Below are 19291 nucleotides of genomic sequence, written 5' to 3'. Positions count from 1 at the left end.
AACCTCCAGCTGTCCTTCATATTGTGTGAACATTTTATGTTAAATGGGCCAGTTGACCAAAAATATCTTTTTAAAGTAATAAACATACATTAAAGTTCTCCTGTAGCGTGATCAGAGCCTGCAATTTGTGCCAGAGGATGGTGGATCCGAATCCAGCGCCTACTAAATCAGGAGGTATTTAGTAAATCTGGCACCCCGTTCACACTTTAAGTACGTTCATGTGACAGTCTGTAGAGACGTCAAATTTCATGTTTTGTTGATCTCTAAGTGAAAATAAGTTAACACATCCTCTACAGAGAACACGCTTAAATATGGCCTTTTTTACATATTGAAAAACAAACTTACATAAAATGTGCCATAACCTGGCGCAGGCCACATTTTCCCCCAGTATGTCAATTTCAGCAAATAGGCAGGAGTTCGGGTTCTCCCCAAAGCTCCGGTGCAGACTAGAACGTGCCAAGAGAATCTGGGGGGAAAAGCCCCAAGCAGATAATTATACATTAAAATGTACAGAAGTGTCTCTCTGTACAGGATGTGTTCACTTATTACGCTTAAAAATCAACAAAGCAGTTTCCCCCTGAACTCCTGGTCCCACTTAACCTGACTGAAAGCTACCAAATTTGTGTTTTCCTGACGTTTATATTTATCTCATACTCAGCCCCTCTCCCTGTTCTGGAGGGTCTCTCACAGCATTTAAAAGCACAGAAGCCCACCGGCTCTTCACGTCAGGGTGGGTAAAGGATCCCATGGTGTTCATAAAGAGGAGACAACACTCTGGTCATCATAGGAGGGTAACGACATCAGCTAATTAACACAGATGCGATCAATGCTGGCCTTTAGATAACTTTAGCTGATGTTAACAGCCGAGAGATGAACAGTCGTCCCCCTAACGGAGCTGCAGACAGCCGGTATAACTTTACTCTCTGTTTCTGATTTAAATGAGGTTTGAATGGAGAAGCATAAACGTTAAATATCAGACTGAATGTCGTGGTTCGGAAAACAACGTCATGTTTAGACAGACGTGATTCTGTAAGTTTGCTAGTGCAGTTAGTTCAGAGTTCAGCTCCAGTCCTGCAACCCCAGCACTGCATAACTGCGGTTTCCCTGGTTAAAATACCTGATATTATTAGCCAATTAATCCCTTCTTGAGCTGAACGAGGTGAACAGCAGAGAGGAACACTAAACTGTACAGTGCAGCGGCTCCAAGCCTGGAGTGAAAACACTGAATTAAAGGTCTGTGTGTCTCTCGTCTCTCGGCTTCTGTCGCGTCTTGCAGGTGAATCATTGACAAAGCACAGCAAATTGAAGGTGCCGCGCAGCTCAGCCACTCCCTGATTCGGTCATCAGAATGATGGCGACTGTACAGTGTGACGTCACGCGAAACGCAAGAATATAGAACTCATTGTTCTAAACTGAACCACTACCTTTACTAAAAGAACCGTCTTTTTTAAGTGTGTAGAGCTTCGTTTAATTATTAGTTATTAAAGGAACCCAAAAATGGGCAGAGCTCGACATCTCAGGCCTTATTACAGTTTCATATTTAGTAATACATGAAAAGATGGAAGGAAGAGTCGAAAACATTGATTTATGTTCTTGTTTATTAGCTAATTAATAGCAACTTGGTTACTCCTTCTTCATCATCGCCTCCACTGTGTTCTCCTTGTTTCTGAACACTCGTCCACTCTTCTCCAGGTCAGGCATCAGGAGGATCAGTTGGTTGTTTGTTGTTTTGAGCTGAACTCTGTCTTTTCAGATGAATATATGGCTGGGGATAAAAGTAGAGCCTCAAACGAGATCCTGCATTGACTCATCTCTACTGTAGCTACTGAGGACAGCAGCGCGCCGTGAGGCCACTTATTGTGGTCACTGTTTTTGTCCTCTCCAAGCTTGTTTTTCAGGCAAAAAGAAATATGGCAGGGAAGGTTTTTTAAGATGGAGGTTACGTCTTTTCAAACTTCCTCTGTAATTAAATGGTTCAGATGTAAAGAAAGTCGTTCAGAGTGGTTTGGTGTGAAACGCTCTGTTTTAGAGACACTTACTGAGTCAGAATTGTTCACAGTGGTGGTGATAGGAACCAGACGTCCACCTCTAAAAGCTCCCTCACAGAAAGTTACTACATGAAATGGTTATGAATTCACTGCTTGATGACTGAGATGTTATCATAAGACAGATAAATGCACTGAAAATAGAAACATATCTAGCTAGCAGTTTGCCAGAAGATGCCATGAGGTGAATGAGCTCTTATAAACACGTTTTATTTTTGCTGATAATTAAATTTTATTTTTTAAATGTAATTATTTAAAATTACGTTCAGTTTAATGTGTATATTGCACAGAATTTTTGCGTAAAAAAAGATGGCTAACGGCGCCCTAGCAGGACCACCGCGGCCCACGTTTGAAAACCACTCTGCAGTAGTTAAACACGGTGGCTAACGTTAGCCGTACAGCAGCTATTATTAACAAGAGAAAGCAGTTATGTCAGTATTATGTAGCAGAGTGAAAATGAAGCGCTACCAAACATTTAGTTCAGTTTTTAGCCTCACGTCATGCTGTGTGTAATGTTTACTGTTGCTATCCAAAAAAGTAACTGATGTGAACTTTACAAGAGACGGCAAAAATGGAAGTTGTAATGTAAAGAGATGATTTTGTGCCGTTTCTATTGGTCTGTCTGTCATTGAATTTTTACACAGTGTAAAAGACAGTCACCATGTTTAATCGATGTATAGTTTTCAGTGTTATCTAGCTGCTTTGTATCATTAGGAATAGCTTTTATAGGAATAACAACAGGAATAACTCTTTAAATGTCATTGAATGTGTTTACATGTACTTAATAATCCGATAACTGCAGAAAATCAGACTTTGTCAATAATCCGGGTCTACATGAGTCAGACAGTAATCAGATTTCTGCTTTGCGACCAGCCAATAAACTCACAGAAGACGACGTGACGTAAATGTAAAACTCAAACTTCATGTCGCGGCTTTTTTAAAAAACAGAGTCACTTTACCTGAAAATATGAACAAACATCATCTAGAAGATGAAGAATATTTAAATCCATTTCGTCAAAGCCTGTATTTGGTTTTAGCGTTGCTCCAAAAGTGTTTTGCTGCGTCTCACTTATTTCTGGTACCGCTGTCTGTTTTCACACATGCGCAGACTGTGAAACCTGAAAGAAATCAGAGTAAGAGTTCACATGCACTGAGAAATCTGATTACTGAGCCAAAATCCAGCCTCTTTATCAGATTTCTTAATCAGGTTTCTAGACCTTAATCTGATCTAAGAAATCATAGTGTGCTGTTTACAAGACAATTTGAATAATCAGACAACTACTGCAATCTGATTATGATCAGATTAGGTGCATGGAAAAACACTCACTGTTAGCTGATTCTGCATTCTCTCTTTAGGAATAGCTGTTGCTTGGATAACGTTAGCTAGCACCCTCTCCTTATGAATAGCTGTTCTGGGGCTAATGTTAGCTAGGACACTCTCGTTAGGAATAGCTGTTCTGGGGCTAATGTTAGCTAGCACACTCTCATTAGGAATAGCTGTTCTGGGGCTAATGTTAGCTAGGACACTCTCATTAGGAATAGCTGTTCTGGGGCTAATGTTAGCTAGCACACTCTCGTTAGGAATAGCTGTAGTAGGGCTAACGTTGGCTAACTGTTCTATCTTGTTAGTAATAGCAGAGAACTTGTAGGTAGCTGCGTTATATCATTAGGAATAACTGTTTACAGGGCTAACAGCGAAATAGCTGTTTTAGCGTGAACGTTAGGAAGCTGATCTGGAGCATTACTCTGCATTCTGTCATTAAGAATAGCTGTGATGGGGCTAACATTAGCTAGCAGCTCTCTCTTATAAGGGTTAGCTGTTGTTGAGGGCTGCTGGTGCTTGAGCGCTGTTGAGAACCGAAGCAGTTGGAACAGAACCACTGCTGATTATATGTTCCTTTTGATTTGACTCTTGAAAAAGGCTAAATTCTCTTGTGCTACACGATAAAGTGTGATTTGTGTAGCCAGACTTGTATCTGAAAGAAATGGAATAAAGTGGAGTAATGGAGTAATGTTGATTTTCAAATAAACAATTAAAGATACAATAAAAATACTATTTTTTCCTTTTTGTAATACTTTTCAGCATCTGCAGTTCAGCTCTGCACCCTAAGGGAACGTCCCTGAAAGAAGGGATGATGAAAGTTTCTCCGGAGGAAAACAAACAGAGCGAGATTACAGGGAGGGAAGGGGTGATGGGAGGAGGGAGAGAGGGAGAAGAAAACAGCCGAACAAGGACTACCTACTGTTCGCTGTGAGGACGCTTTCATCTGGGGTTATAGTGTGTGAGCGTGTGTGCATGTATGTAGGTGTGTGTGTGAGAGAGAGAGTCTTTGTCAGCGAGTGTGTGTGCTCGTGTTTACCTTCTAAACTATGAATTATGAATCAACAATACGTTGTGATGATTGTGAGAGTTCATTCAGCTCTTTCAGTGCTTCCCCACAGAGGCCCATTCAAAAGCCATTCACTCATAGCACAACAACTGGCCTGTGTTTGGAGGCGCGGCGTGAATAAGAGACTGTAGCGGCTTGTTGATGCACTCAGAATCCCTGAATCTGTGTCTGTTTATATGTGTGTGGTATATTTATATATAATTATATACACCGATCAGGCATAACATTATGACCATCTCCTTGTTTCTACACTCATTGTCCATTTTATCAGCTCCACTTACTATATAGGTGCACTTTGTAGTTCTACAGTTACAGACTGTAGTCCATCTGTTTCTCTGCATACTTTGTTAGCCCCCTTTTACCCTGTTCTTCAGTGGTCAGGACCCCCATGGACCCTCACAGAGCAGGTACTATTTGGGTGGTGGATCATTCTCAGCACTGCAGTAACACTGATACGAACCATATGTAGAAGCTAAGATGTAAAGACACCCTGCGTTTACAAATATCAGTATATATCAATTGAGCCTATGGTAGTTTAGCCCTGCCCATTCATGTTGAGGTCTTCCAACCTGGAGTAGAGGTCAGAAAAAAGGTCATTTACAGCACTGTGCAAAAATCAGAGACCACTCTGATGAAATTAAATATTGCAGTAAATTATGCAGAAATCTCAATAACTAGATCTAATCTCAGCTGTGTGAGAGTCAGTGAGTCACTCTTTCCCTTTATTCCAGCTTCCATTCTTTTCAGGAGACTCACTTTCAGCTCCTCAAAGAATCTGCAGACACACCTCCAAAGTTCAGTCTTAGAAGCTGGTTGATCATTTTCTGAAGTAATCAAACACATTCAGTGGTGTTGATGTCTGGACTCTGGGGTGGTCAGTCCATTGTTCAGCTTCTGTGTTTGATGTGTCCGTCTCCTTTTCTCAGTGAGGTTCTTCTTGAACAGCTACACATCCTTTCAGACCCACAGCGCTGAGTCGTCTTCTCACAGTGGAAGGATGGACAGAAACACCTGTGGATGTTTTCAGATCTGAAGCAGCTTGATTTTCTCCTCTCTCTCAGAGATGAAAGCTTTAAATGCTGTTTATCTGATGGGGGCAGTTTTGGTGTCTACCAGGTCTTCCAGGTGGTTGTTAGGAGGCACATTTTCTCTGGAGCTTTTAATACATTTTTTAACTCCATTTTTGAAAACTCCTGTTTCTTTTACCTTTGGTTTTCTTCTTTCTTATGCAAGTGGATTATCCTGTATCTAATCTTCTCAAAAACATCTGAAAATGAGCGTATACTGAATGGCTGTATTAAAATGTGGACGCTGACTTTTGCACAGTAAAACAAGGGTCTAAAGTCAACATGCCAACTTCGGTGGATTTTGCCTAATAGGAGTTGCTACTGCACTTTCTATCACAGATATTAAGCTGTCAATCAACAACTGCCACAAAATTAGAAATTGGGCATTTTCAAATGGAAGAAAACTGACAGTCTAGGCCTTCTGGAAGTTCAAGACATGTCACTGACTGTGACTATGAGTCATAGCCTAATCAGGTTCTGGTTAGTTGTTATGAATGTAAAACAGTGGTAGCAGCTCTGTCAGAACTCTGTAGTGAAAGAGTCACTGTAGCACTAATACAAATAAACTAAATGGGCTGTAAGATGCTTTACAGACTGGCTGGAACAAAACAACATTAATATTGATCTGGCAAAAAATGAAAAAACTGAGCTGAACTTGATATTGCGGCAGTTTTATGGCTCAGTCTGATTTGGTCAGACTCTGAAGATCAGACCACACGTTTGGCGAATGGTATTGGGTTCATTTCTGGCTGATTCCAGGTTGTTTAGCTGTTTTTCTGTCACAGCTGCCGACTGAAAAGCTGCTCAGTGGTGATGACAGTTTGGGAATTTAGTGTAAGGAGCTGGAGAACGAACTGCCGGCTGTGCAACGAGTGGGCGGAGCTCGTTACTCTGACGTAGCAACAAGCTGCTCGTTAAGGAACTATAATTTGGTGAAGGAACTGCGAACATTAAAACATATTAAACGCCGCGTTCACGGCCCAGTTCATTAATTTATTACTGTATTTATTTAACTGTTGTATTAAAGCAGTAGAACACTCGAGAAGTGTGTTATCGCCAATAACATCACGGCTGTGATGATCTACGGCGACCAAATCACAGCCGTGATGTTATTTCACTATAACACACTCCCTCTCGGGTTCTGTTGCTTAATTAACTTACATTAAAAGTAAAGAACACTTTGGCTAAATATGGAATATGGGAGGTCTTTTACAATCGATCCAAATGACTGTGTTTAATCTAGAACAAAATCTAGACAAAAACTTTCATGTGAACTGCCGTTAGCTTAGCGCTACGCTATTAAAAAGACGGCCCTTTAGTAAAGACAGTGGTTCTATTTAGAACCAGGAGTTCTACACAGGACCCTCTGCATGCTTAAATGGTTCTTTGCATGGTGAAAAGGTTCTTCAGATTGATGGAGAATGTGTTGTATATGGTCCTATATAGAACCTTTTAGAAAATGGTTCTATGTAGCACCAAAAATGGTTCTTCTTTTGTTACAAGCTTGACACAGTAACAATAGAAGAACCCTTTTTGGTGCTATATAGAACCATTTACAACTCACCAATACAAAGAGCCATTTAGAGATGAAATTGTTATATATAGAACTCATGGTTCCAAATAAAGAACCCTTGAAGAACTGTCATTGTTAAGAGTGTAGTATAATCCTACAATCCTTTAGCAGCGCTAGACTCGTGTAGGTTCACTGGTGGTTCTGGATAGTAAATAAAATGTCTATATTTGTGTTGTAGTCATGGCGACCCCTGGTTCCTATCACCACCACTGTAAAGACATCTGAGCCATTTCACACCAAACCACTCCGAATCTCTCTTTACATCTGAGTGACTTAATCATCCTGAAAATGTTCCCTTAAAGAAGAACTCACATTATTCTCCGTGTAGTTCCTATATAATAAGGCCTGAGGTGAGGAAGCCTGATCAGATACCAAACTACACCGAAGCTGATTCCTGAACAGACCCTCCAAAAGTGAACGTGTTAGTCTGAAGCACGAGTTGTGATGTTTGTGTTGCTCTACAGGTAATTCAGTTTTGCTAAATGAATGCACACCCATCTAGTTAAGGCACTGGTCAGGAATGAGGACAGCTTTAGAGCTTCCTGTGTTTGGTGAGAAAGTTAAATATTTGCAGTGCCGAAACATCTGCAGATCTGCTGCGAGTGGCGTGTCTTTAGAAGACTGGATGGCTTTGAGAATTAGCAGCACTGTGACCTGATTCTCCTGATTTGATGGCTGTGAGTCGCACGATCTTACTCTGATTTTGTTTTGTGTTCACACTAAAAGGACTGGACTGATTCTCATTTATTTGTAAACAGATCAAGGAGTCGATCTGAAAATGACCCTTACTACGGCCAGAAAATGAGCGCGTACTTTATTGAATCAGTCTGGAAGTGGCGATTCAGCTGCACCAGTTTTGTAGCTGGGATTACACTCTTAGCAAAGAGGGTTCTGTGCAGTACTGAAAAAGAGTTTTTTTGACTCATAACAATGGTGGAACCCATTTGGTTGCTTCGCTCTGTTTCTTCTTTGGTTCTTTAGTAAAAGGAATGGGTCTGTTTAGGACCATGAGTTCTTCAGATTGAGGGAGAATGTGTTGTGTATGGTTCTGTATAGAACCTTTTTGAAAATGGAAAAAGCTTGACATTGTAACAGTAGGAGAACCCTTTTTGGTGCTGTATAGAACCATTTTCAAGAAGGTTCTACAAAGAACCATATACAGCATATTTCTGTATAGAAATCATGGCTGTAAATAGAACTATCCTCTTCACTGAAGAACCCTTGAAGAACCATATTTTTAAAGTATGTATATAGAACCATTTTTATAAGGGTTCTTAAAAGAATTATATACAACTGGTTTTCCATCATTAAGAAGAACCCATTTGAACCATGCAGAACACAGATCATGTATTCAAATGTGCATGGTTCTATGTAGAACCATTGTCTGTACTTTAGTATGAGTGTAGGGCTGTTAGAACAATTAATAATGATCAATCACATTATTTTTGTGTGTGGTTAAAGAAAGATTTGTTCCATTTGAAAAGCCGTGTATTTTGTTATGGTCATCTGAGTGGACGAATCAGCTGAATTACATTAACCTTAAAATGAAACTGGCGTGATTTCCATCACAGAGTGACCACAGTTTCCGATTTTCATCACCAACGCCCAGTGAGAGCAACAGTGCCTGCATGTTCTAACATATGAGTCAATGCATTTTCAGAATCAATTCAGAATCATTCCTGTCAATATGATTCCATATTAATGGAATAAGTCATGTCTGACTGTGGAGTTGAATGTCTTTAACTGCAATATGTATGTCTGCTCCTCAGTTCTGGCCCGGCTGGTTTCGGACCTGCAGGCGTTTCTGTTGGTTCTGGACAGTGAGAACCTCAGCTACATCGCTCAGGCCCAGAAGAAGTCCATCTCAGAGCTGCTGTCCAAGCTACAGGACCCCAAAGAAACCCCAGGTGAGTAGCACTGCTGTCCACACCTGTAGTCTTAGATATAAAGCTTCATCAATGGTTCTAAATAAATAATACAGCAATAATCTGTATAGAAACTCTACATTTTGGCACTTTAAAGCTACACTGTGCTATTTTTGGAGGCCCCTTTGGTGCAAATAGTAGAAATCATAAGGTTGGATACGGTCAAATTCAAAAACACCCAACAAAAGGCAACTCAAAGCACAAAGCTTAGTAACACAAAGCTAAACCTCTGAAAATGTAGAAAAGCTACTGCTATTGGCCACTTTTGTTGTCAGTTTGGCATAAATAAGAACGTATGTCAAGTGACATAGATTATATGGCCAAAAGTATGTGGACACCTGACCATCAGACCTATATGAGCTTGTTGGACGTCTCATTCCAAAACCATGGATGTTGGTCCCCCTTTCCAGCTATAATAGCCTCCACTCTTTTGGGAAGCGTTCTACATGATTTTGGAGGGTGTCTGTGGGAATTTGTGCTCATTAAGTCAAAAGAGCATTTGTGAAGTCAGACACTGATGTTGGCAAGAAGGCCTGACTCACAGTTGACATCCCAGGTTATCCGAAAGGTGTGCTGTGGGGTTGAGGTCAGGTTTCTGTTCAGGCCACTGGAGTTCCTCCACACCAAACTGGTCAAACCATGTTGCCTTGTGCACAGGGGCTCAGCCATGCTGGAACAGGTAAGGCTCTTCCCCAAACTGGAAGCTGGAAGCGTATAATTGTGTAAAATGTCTTGTATCATTAATATCACCCTTCACTGGAACTAAGGGGTCCACACCCTGAAAAACAGCCTCAGCCCATCATCCGTCCTCCTCAGTGGCCCAGCTCTGTATGTTTGCGTGGTCTACCGCTTCGTGGCTGAGCTGTCGTTGCTCCTAGAGGCTTCCGTTTCACAGTAATAGCAGAGCAGATTTAACAGGGTGTAAATTTCTCATATTGACTTGTGGCAAAGGTGGCCTCCTGTGACAGTGTCATATTTAAAGTCACCGAGCTCTTCAGTGCGACCCGTTCTGCTGCCAGTGTTTGTCTATGTTATGCAGCCATAGTTAGAACCTTATGTCAACAAAATTCTACGTCACTTGACGTAGGTCTTTTATCAGCTTGACATCGGAACTAACAAAAGCAGCCTTTAAGACAGCTGACACAGCTTAGAATCAGCCTTCATAAATGTTTGTGTAGTTTATATTTATGTATCTTAGATGTCTGGTATTGATGTATGCAATTGTGTACTTATTGTGTAATAAACGCATTTAAATAATGCAATAGTAGTTAAGTTTAACTGTAGCAGCTTTATTAGATTAGCACTAGCACTCCAGATTTCCTTGTATTTGTTTTAATCCAGAAATGACACCAGTGAATTCCGGTAACACTAAAGCAGCAACCTTGTAAGTGCAGGATGACCCAGAAACCTCCTTAAAGGGTCAGATCCTTTTATTAGAAGCCCGTCCTGCCTCAGCCTCAGAATAAAGCCTTCTGCGTAAACGAGTGGATGTGCAGGGTCATGTGGAGGTGAGGCGGGACAGATCTAAATCTCCAACCATCCCAAGCCTGCCGCTGCTGCTCAGCTGTAAATTCCTGCGCTGTCGTAAAGCTCCTGTACCCCATGACCTCATCTCTCCACGTGTCTCTGAGCAGGACAGCACCGGCCTCATGTCCAGCTGTCTCCAGATCAGGAGAAACGTCCAGATTTACCGCATGTTTTGGTGGAAAACAAACAGAGAGGAATCTGTGGAGACTGTGGAGGTAGAATAGGACCCGTGGAGGGTCATAAGCAGGTATTAATGTCAGCGGGTATTCATCGTCTCCTGGCACCAGTGCCTCGAATTTCACTCTATAAAAGCAAAGAACTGTTGTGTCAACAACATTGATTGGAGTATGGCACCATCTTCAACTCTGTAGTCATGGCAACGGCCAAGCTGTGCTTCAAACATGGTTACATGTACAATAATGTAGAAGCTACCAGACAAGGGAAAAAATAAACCGTTCTTTTATCTTTTGAGGTTCTCAAAAAACAAACAAACACTATAAAAAGTACAATCAATCAAAGCAACATAGGCTAAAATTTTATTTGGAGGACGTTTTTGGATGGAAGTCCAACATGATTTTCAGTAATCAGTATTTCTGCCACTGCTTATGCTAGCCGGGTATGCTGGACCAGCTGCCCGTCTGGTGCATACAAAAATTTGTGCACCCCACTTACGATAATACGAGTACACTAGCAACATCCTAGCATCCTTGTAGGACTCCATATTAACAGCCTAGCAACATCCTAGCAACCACCTGGGATACTATAGTAATAGTAGCCACATAGCAATGCTTTAGCAGCCGTCTTAGATACCATAGCAATCAACTAGCAACACATAAGGAACCGCTTTGGACACCATGGTAGCCATATTACAGAATAAACGGCTTGAGTATAAATACAAAACAAGCAGCTCAAAAAACGACTTAAGTACCTTCTTAAGTAACTTCTAGAGCTGCAGTGGAAATACTTAGAACATCCAGCATCTATTGGCATAGGAAGTGAAGATTGTTAGACTCTTTTCTTTTTGGATCCTTTGGCTCTAGAATATAATACAGCTCCGCAGTGGGAGGAGTGATCAACAGTGGAGCCGAACAGGAGCAGAACCAACGCAGCCGAATGAAGCTAAACCCCAAAAAGAGAATTAGGAGCGACATGTTAAAGACTGAACTGAACCTGAAGAAGAAATAGACACTTTCCTCAATTATATACATGGATAGAAGTAAAAACATTATTATTTGGAAAGTACAAAATCCATTGAAATGCAATCCAAGGTGCACTAAACCAAACAAACAGGCAGAACAGGATAATAAATGGAATCAAGGGCCGTTAAATCTCACCCTCTCCTCAAATTCCCCCCTCTATTAGCAGCAGTGTGTGAGTCAGCGAGGGAGAGCTGGCGAGCTGCAGCGCTGGGGAAGACGTTCAGTCATGTCTAAAGCATGTCATGCACATTCAAGTGCCAAGTGAAAGCATTTTGACTCATATTTGAAGAATCTAACTCTGAAATCAGGGCTAACAATAGTCTGGCTCGTAGCTCAGTGAAACAAATGCTAGTGTTTGTAAGTAGAACAGGAGATGTTTTATTATGATTTGAATTTGATGAAAAGTTCAGTCTTGTGTTGCGGAAAGAAGGTTATTATGTACATTTTTGCAATGTTTTTATCATTTTGTGACATCGAAACAATGTAAAAAAAAAGTAATTAGTTCATGAAGTATTATAAGCTGAACCCTTTGAATAGAGAATGGTCTAGAACAGTGTGAATGGGGGAGAACATTCTGAAACATGAATTGGGGCATTCTAGAACCCTGTGAACAGGGGATGGTCTAAAACAGTGTGAATGGGGAGAACTTTCTAGAACACTGTGAATGGGGACATTCTAGAACCATGTGAATAGGGGATTCTATATACACCCAAAGAACACTTTGCTTGGTGGTTAGCTGTTGCTTGGTGGTTAGCTTTTGCTTGGTGGTTAACTTTTGCTTGGTGGTTAGCTTTTGCTTGGTGGTTAGCTTTTGCTTGGTGGTTAACTTAGCTTTTGCTTGGTGGTTAACTTTTGCTTGGTGGTTAGCTTTCGCTTGGTGGTTAGCTTTCACTTGGTGGTTAACAGCTTTTGCTTGGTGGTTAACTTTTGCTTGGTGGTTAGCTTTCACTTGGTGGTTAACTTTAGCTTGATGGTTAACTTTTGCTTCGTGGCTAGCTTTCGCTTGGTGGTTAACTTTTGCTTGGTGGTTAGCTTTTGCTTGGTTGTTAGCTTTTGCTTGGTGGTTAGTTTCGCTTGGTGATTAGCTTTTGCTTCGTGGCTAGCTTTCGCTTGGTGGTTAACTTTTGCTTGGTGGTTAGCTTTTGCTTGGTTGTTAGCTTTTGCTTGGTGGTTAGGTTTCGCTTGGTGATTAGCTTTTGCTTCGTGGCTAGCTTTCGCTTGGTGGTTAACTTTTTCTCATTTATTTCTAAGATTTCTGAGTTGCTCCATCTCAAACACAGAGAAATCATAGGGGAACACAGTTTTGTTAATGCTGTGTAGACGGGACAAACCACATTAACCTTCTGATTGGTGATTGATACTGTTTACATAAGTACTACCGAAGATTAGGACCTAGTTTACATCAAGAAAGGAGATTTATGGTAAAATATGATGGTCCTTTAGTTAACATTGGAAAATAATTCACATGACATACTTAGCACATGTATATTGTTTGCCCAAAGAGCAAGCTTAACCTAGAGGAGAAAATGGTTTAGGTTACTAAAGACTGTTAAAATACAAAAATCATACAGTTTTTTATATTGAATGTTTCACATGCTGCACTGCACTAAGCCCAGATAAACAGGACTAATTATGCTGTCGTTGTAATGAAATGTTCTTCAGGTACTAACAATCCCCATGATATGCTCAGAAAAACATATTGTGGTGTAATTTATTACTATAGCCGTAAATATTGTCAATTGTTCGCTTCTAAGAGATCCCTTAGGCTGGATTACAGGGAGCTCACTGTATGCCTGTGTGTTTCTGCAGTGGAGGATGCAGAGTACATGATAATGAACTGTCCGTCTGGAGGCCCCAGCAGTGATCTCAGGGAAAGCTCAGTGGCTGAGGCTCTGGATTCAGCAGAACCCCCTCTGTCCTCCAACACCACTTCTGAATGGCTGCGGCATGGGGTAAGACCACCACACAACACAGCAACTTTCATTTTAAAGCAATAGTTTAGCAAAAAATCTAATGTATCCAGTTTTTTCCTCAGGCCCAAAATGTAGTTAAGACATGTTTGGTATCTAAAATTTGCTTTACATATAGAGATCTGTGGTCTGACGAATCAGCATTTGAAATTCTTTCTGGAAATCATGGACACTGTGTCCTCCGGGCTAAAGACCACTGATCTTGTTATGTCCTCCATGTATCCCTCCACCATGAATAGTTTAGTGCCAAAATCTTCTCAAAATTATAGTAAAACAATATCAGGCAGTGAATTCATAACCATTTCATATACTAACTTTCTGTGAGGGAGCCTTTAGAGGTGGACGTTTGGTTCCTGTCACCACCACAGTGAACACTTCTGATTCTAGAATGGCGCATTTCACACCAAACCACTCTGAATAACAGTTTACAGGCTAATTCTTGGGAACTTTTTAAAAATTGGTGGAATTCCCCTTTAGGTGATCTCTGATAGACGTGATTATGTGGTTTCTGACACTGTATGACGCACTGTTATCTACAACCTCATTTCCAAAAAAATTGGGACGCTGTGCAGAACATAAATAAAAATAGAGTACAATGAAATGCAAATCATGTAAACCATATTAGTAAAGTACTACAAACCATATTATTAAAATACTACAAAGACAACATATCAAATGTTGAAACTGAGAAATTTTATTGTTTTTTGAAAATATATGCCCGTTTTGATGCCAACAACACATGCCAAAAAAGTTGTGACGGGGGCCTGTTTACCACTGTGTTTCATCACCTCTTCTTTTAACAACACTCTGTAAGTGTTTGAGAATGGAGGAGACACTGCTGTAGTTTAGAGAGTGAAATATTTTTCCGTTCTTGTTTGATACAGGATTTCAGCTGCTCAACAGTTCAGGGTCTCATTTATCATATTTTTCATTTCATAATGCGTCAAATGTTTTCAGTGATGACAGGTCTGGACTGTAGGCAGGTCAGTTTAGCACCTGGACTCTTTTAATACAGAGCAATGCTGCTGTAATACATGCAGAATGTGGTTTGACACTGTCTTGCTGAAATAATCAAGGCCTCCCCTGAAAAAGACGTCGTCTGGATGGCAGCATAAGTTGCCAAAACATGTATATATCGTTCAGCATTAATGGTGCCTTCACAGATGTGCACGTCACCCATGCCATGTGCTCCAACGCCCCCCTACACCATCATGAATACTGGCTTTTGAACTGTGCACTGATAACAAGCTGAGTGGTCTTTAGCCCGGAGGACACAGTGTCCATGATTTCAAATAGAATTTCAAATGTTGATTCATCGGACCACAGGACACTTTTCCACTTCCCCTCAGTCCATTTTAAATGAGCTCGGGCCCAGAGAAGGTGGCAGCATTTCTGGATCCTGTTTATATATGGTTTCTTCTTTGCATTTTAGAGTTTTAGCTTGCATTTGTGGATGCAGCAGCGAACTGTTTTCATAGACAGCATATTTCAGAAGTGTTTCTGAGCCCATGCAGTGATTTCCACTACAGTATCATGTCTGTTTTAATGCAGTGCCACCTGAGAGTCCAAAGATCACGGCCAGCAAATACTGGTTTTTGGTCTTGTCCCTTACATACAGAGATTTCTCCAGATTCTCTGAATCTTTTAATGTTATTATGTACAGTAGATGATGAAAAGCAAAACCTATTTGCTATTTTACGTTGAGAAACGTCATTCTTGAATTGTTGCACTATTTGATGGTGCAGTCTTTCACAGAGTGGTGAACCCCTCCTCATCTTTACTTCTGAAAGACTCCGCCTCTCCGAGATGCTCTTTTTATACCCAATCATGTTACTGACCTGTTGTCAGTCAACCACCAGGTGTTTTTTATCATTTCACAACTTTACCAGCCCTTTGTTGCCTCTGTCACAACTTGTTTGGAACGCATTTGTTGTTGGCATCAGATTCAAAATGGGCAAATATTTTTCAAAAAACAATAAACTTTCTCAGTTTTAACATATCATTTGTTGTCTTTGTACTATTTTCAATAAAATATAAGGTTTAAATGATTTGCACATCATTGCATGTTATTTTACTCAGAAGGATAAGCAGGTTAGAAAATGTGTGTGTTTGTGTGTGTTTGTGTGTGTGCATGTTGTTTTTATTTACATTTTGCACAGCGTCCCACCTTTTTTGGAAATGGGTTTGTATAAACATGGAAGTGTGGCTAAAACAGTATTAGCAGCAATAAAAACTGAATTTTGTTCATGTTTATAGATAACAGTGAGTCATACAGTTTCAGAAACCATATAAAGTCTATCAGAGATGTGTGAAGATAATCAATTACAGACTTTATTGATAAGCTTCCATTACATGCTACATTAGCCTTGTAGCTCCAGCACAAAAGTAAACAAGCAAACTTTTGACATTAAACATGTGTTGTTTAAAGGAGAACACAGTGTAAATGTGTTTTTTCTACCGCTTTAAGGGATTATACCACTCCGCACCATCTACTGCTGTTTGTTTTGACCTGCTAATCTGCTCTCCTATACATTCTTCATTACATAAATGGACTTAGTGGTCCATAAGCATTGGGATTAGCAATGTCTGATCTCAGGTGTGTAACTCTTGTGGAATTGTTGTTATGTTAGAAGGTTTTCAGTGGCTTGCTGCCATGTGGTCGTACACCGCCCCATAGAAAAGCAATCCATCCATCGGCATTGTTCTCCACTGCTACGCTCCGTCTTTCTAAATGCCGTTGTGGTCGAGAGGCAGCGTTTCTGCACCCAGACAGAATTTCAGAAATGTATCGTTATGTAAACGGGTTGAATAGCCGTGTTATTGTGTCATGTACGGGATCGAGAACCGCTGGGCGTCAACAATAAGCACCTTTATCACAAAATAACATTCCAAGCAGTCTCCAAGCTTTGATTCAGTGAGAAACAGCAAAAACAAGAACACATTCATTAGAGCCGGAGTCAGGAATAGACTCCTCTGTCTAAATTTAGAGGCAGTGTGCTTCTAGTTTTAGACTCCTTGAGACGTTCATGACCTCTGTGACCATTTTAGGTATATTTCCAATAATACCTCTTCTTTAGTGATGTAATTAGGTTTATTGATGGGCCTGAATGTTGTATAACACTCAATGGCCACTTTATTGGAAACACTTACCTAGTTATTCTCTGTTGGTGTTGTTGTTTTAGGGGTGCTGTGTTGTACACTGTTGGTGTTGTTTTAGGGGTGCTGTGTTGTACACTGTTGGTGTTGTTTTTGGGATGCTGTATTGTACACTGTTGGTGTTGTTTTAGGGGTGCTGTGTTGTACACTGTTGGTGTTGTTTTAGGGGTGCTGTATTGTACACTGTTGGTGTTGTTTTAGCGGTGCTGTATTGTACACTGTTGGTGTTGTTTTAGGGGTGCTGTGTTGTACACTGTTGGTGTTGTTTTAGGGGTGCTGTATTGTACACTGTTGGTGTTGTTTTAGGTGGGTGCTGTGTTGTACACTGTTGGTGTTGTTTTAGGGGGTGCTGTATTGTACACTGTTGGTGTTGTTTTAGGTGGTGCTGTGTTGTACACTGTTGGTGTTGTTTTAGGGGTGCTGTGTTGTACACTGTTGGTGTTGTTTTAGGGGTGCTGTGTTGTACACTGTTGGTGTTGTTTTAGCGGTGCTGTGTTGTACACTGTTGGTGTTGTTTTAGGGGTGCTGTGTTGTACACTGTTGGTGTTGTTTTAGGTGGTGCTGTGTTGTACACTGTTGGTGTTGTTTTAGGGGGTGCTGTATTGTACACTGTTGGTGTTGTTTTAGGTGGTGCTGTGTTGTACACTGTTGGTGTTGTTTTAGGGGTGCTGTGTTGTACACTGTTGGTGTTGTTTTAGGGGTGCTGTGTTGTACACTGTTGGTGTTGTTTTAGGGGTGCTGTGTTGTACACTGTTGGTGTTGTTTTAGGGGTGCTGTGTTGTACACTGTTGGTGTTGTTTTAGGGGTGCTGTATTGTACACTGTTGGTGTTGTTTTAGGGGTGCTGTATTGTACACTGTTGGTGTTGTTTTAGGTGGTGCTGTGTTGTACACTGTTGGTGTTGTTTTAGGGGTGCTGTGTTGTACACTGTTGGTGTTGTTTTAGGGGTGCTGTGTTGTACACTGTTGGTGTTGTTTTAGGGGTGCTGTGTTGTACACTGTTGGTGTTTTTTAGCGGTGCTGTGTTGTACACTGTTGGTGTTGTTTTAGCGGTGCTGTGTTGTACACTGTTGGTGTTGTTTTAGGGGTGCTGTGTTGTACACTGTTGGTGTTGTTTTAGGGGGTGCTGTGTTGTACACTGTTGGTGTTGTTTTAGGGGGTGCTGTATTGTACACTGTTGGTGTTGTTTTAGCGGTGCTGTGTTGTACACTGTTGGTGTTGTTTTAGGGGTGCTGTGTTGTACACTGTTGGTGTTTTTTAGCGGTGCTGTATTGTACACTGTTGGTGTTGTTTTAGCGGTGCTGTGTTGTACACTGTTGGTGTTGTTTTAGGGGTGCTGTGTTGTACACTGTTGGTGTTGTTTTAGGGGTGCTGTGTTGTACACTGTTGGTGTTTTTTTAGCGGTGCTGTGTTGTACACTGTTGTTGTTTTTTAGCGGTGCTGTGTTGTACACTGTTGGTGTTGTTTTAGGGGTGCTGTGTTGTACACTGTTGGTGTTTTTAGCGGTGCTGTGTTGTACACTGTTGGTGTTTTTAGCGGTGCTGTGTTGTACACTGTTGGTGTTGTTTTAGGGGTGCTGTGTTGTACACTGTTGGTGTTGTTTTAGGGGTGCTGTGTTGTACACTGTTGGTGTTTTTTAGCGGTGCTGTGTTGTACACTGTTGTTGTTTTTTTAGCGGTGCTGTGTTGTACACTGTTGGTGTTGTTTTAGGGGTGCTGTATTGTACACTGTTGGTGTTTTTTTAGGGGTGCTGTGTTGTACACTGTTGGTGTTGTTTTAGGGGTGCTGTATTGTACACTGTTGGTGTTTTTTAGCGGTGCTGTGTTGTACACTGTTGTTGTTTTTTTAGCGGTGCTGTGTTGTACACTGTTGGTGTTGTTTTAGGGGTGCTGTATTGTACACTGTTGGTGTTTTTTAGCGGTGCTGTGTTGTACACTGTTGGTGTTTTTTAGCGGTGCTGTGTTGTACACTGTTGGTGTTTTTTAGCGGTGCTGTGTTGTACACTGTTGGTGTTTTTTAGCGGTGCTGTGTTGTACACTGTTGGTGTTTTTAGCGGTGCTGTGTTGTACACTGTTGATATTTTTTAGGGGGTGCTGCATCATGTGGTGTCAGTAGTTTGAGCTGTGTTTTATGGATACTGGCTCTGTGGGCTCTGATGTGTATTTTTGAGGACACTATTGGCCATGTGTGTAATGACAGGCCACTGTTGTGGGCAGTACTGTAGTGGCTGGCCTGGAGGTTGGGTCGAAGCTGTTTTGTGGTTGACCAATCCCAGCGTTCCCAGCTGCAGCATGGCCGCTCTATGGCCTCAGCTTCATCTCTCACCCAGAAATTGAGCTGAAGGGCAAAGGTCGAATCCTACCTCGCAACTGTGGCCTTTCAATTGACTGACCACAGAGAAAACAACGGGGAGAACCAGAGATTCACATCAGTAAAGACTT

The 19291-nt window shown here is 41.2% G+C and overlaps 1 protein-coding gene across 1 annotated transcript in view; it reads left to right on the top strand.

Annotated features, from left to right (window-relative positions):
• The window catches only part of si:dkey-220o5.5 (actin filament-associated protein 1-like 2), a 70345-nt gene that overhangs the window by 18388 nt on the left and 32666 nt on the right, over positions 1 to 19291 (top strand). Inside the window, exons 2-3 of the mRNA XM_036578184.1 lie at positions 8845 to 8982; positions 13536 to 13678. Of these exons, the coding sequence (XP_036434077.1) occupies positions 8845 to 8982; positions 13536 to 13678 (281 nt within the window). The remainder of the gene's footprint in view (positions 1 to 8844; positions 8983 to 13535; positions 13679 to 19291) is intronic.

This window comes from Colossoma macropomum, unplaced genomic scaffold (genome assembly GCF_904425465.1).
Source record: "Colossoma macropomum unplaced genomic scaffold, Colossoma_macropomum, whole genome shotgun sequence".
In the NCBI taxonomy this organism is placed as follows: Eukaryota; Metazoa; Chordata; class Actinopteri; order Characiformes; family Serrasalmidae; genus Colossoma; species Colossoma macropomum.
Note: the sequence above shows the minus strand (reverse complement) of the source record. Positions and strands in the feature narration are given on the sequence as shown.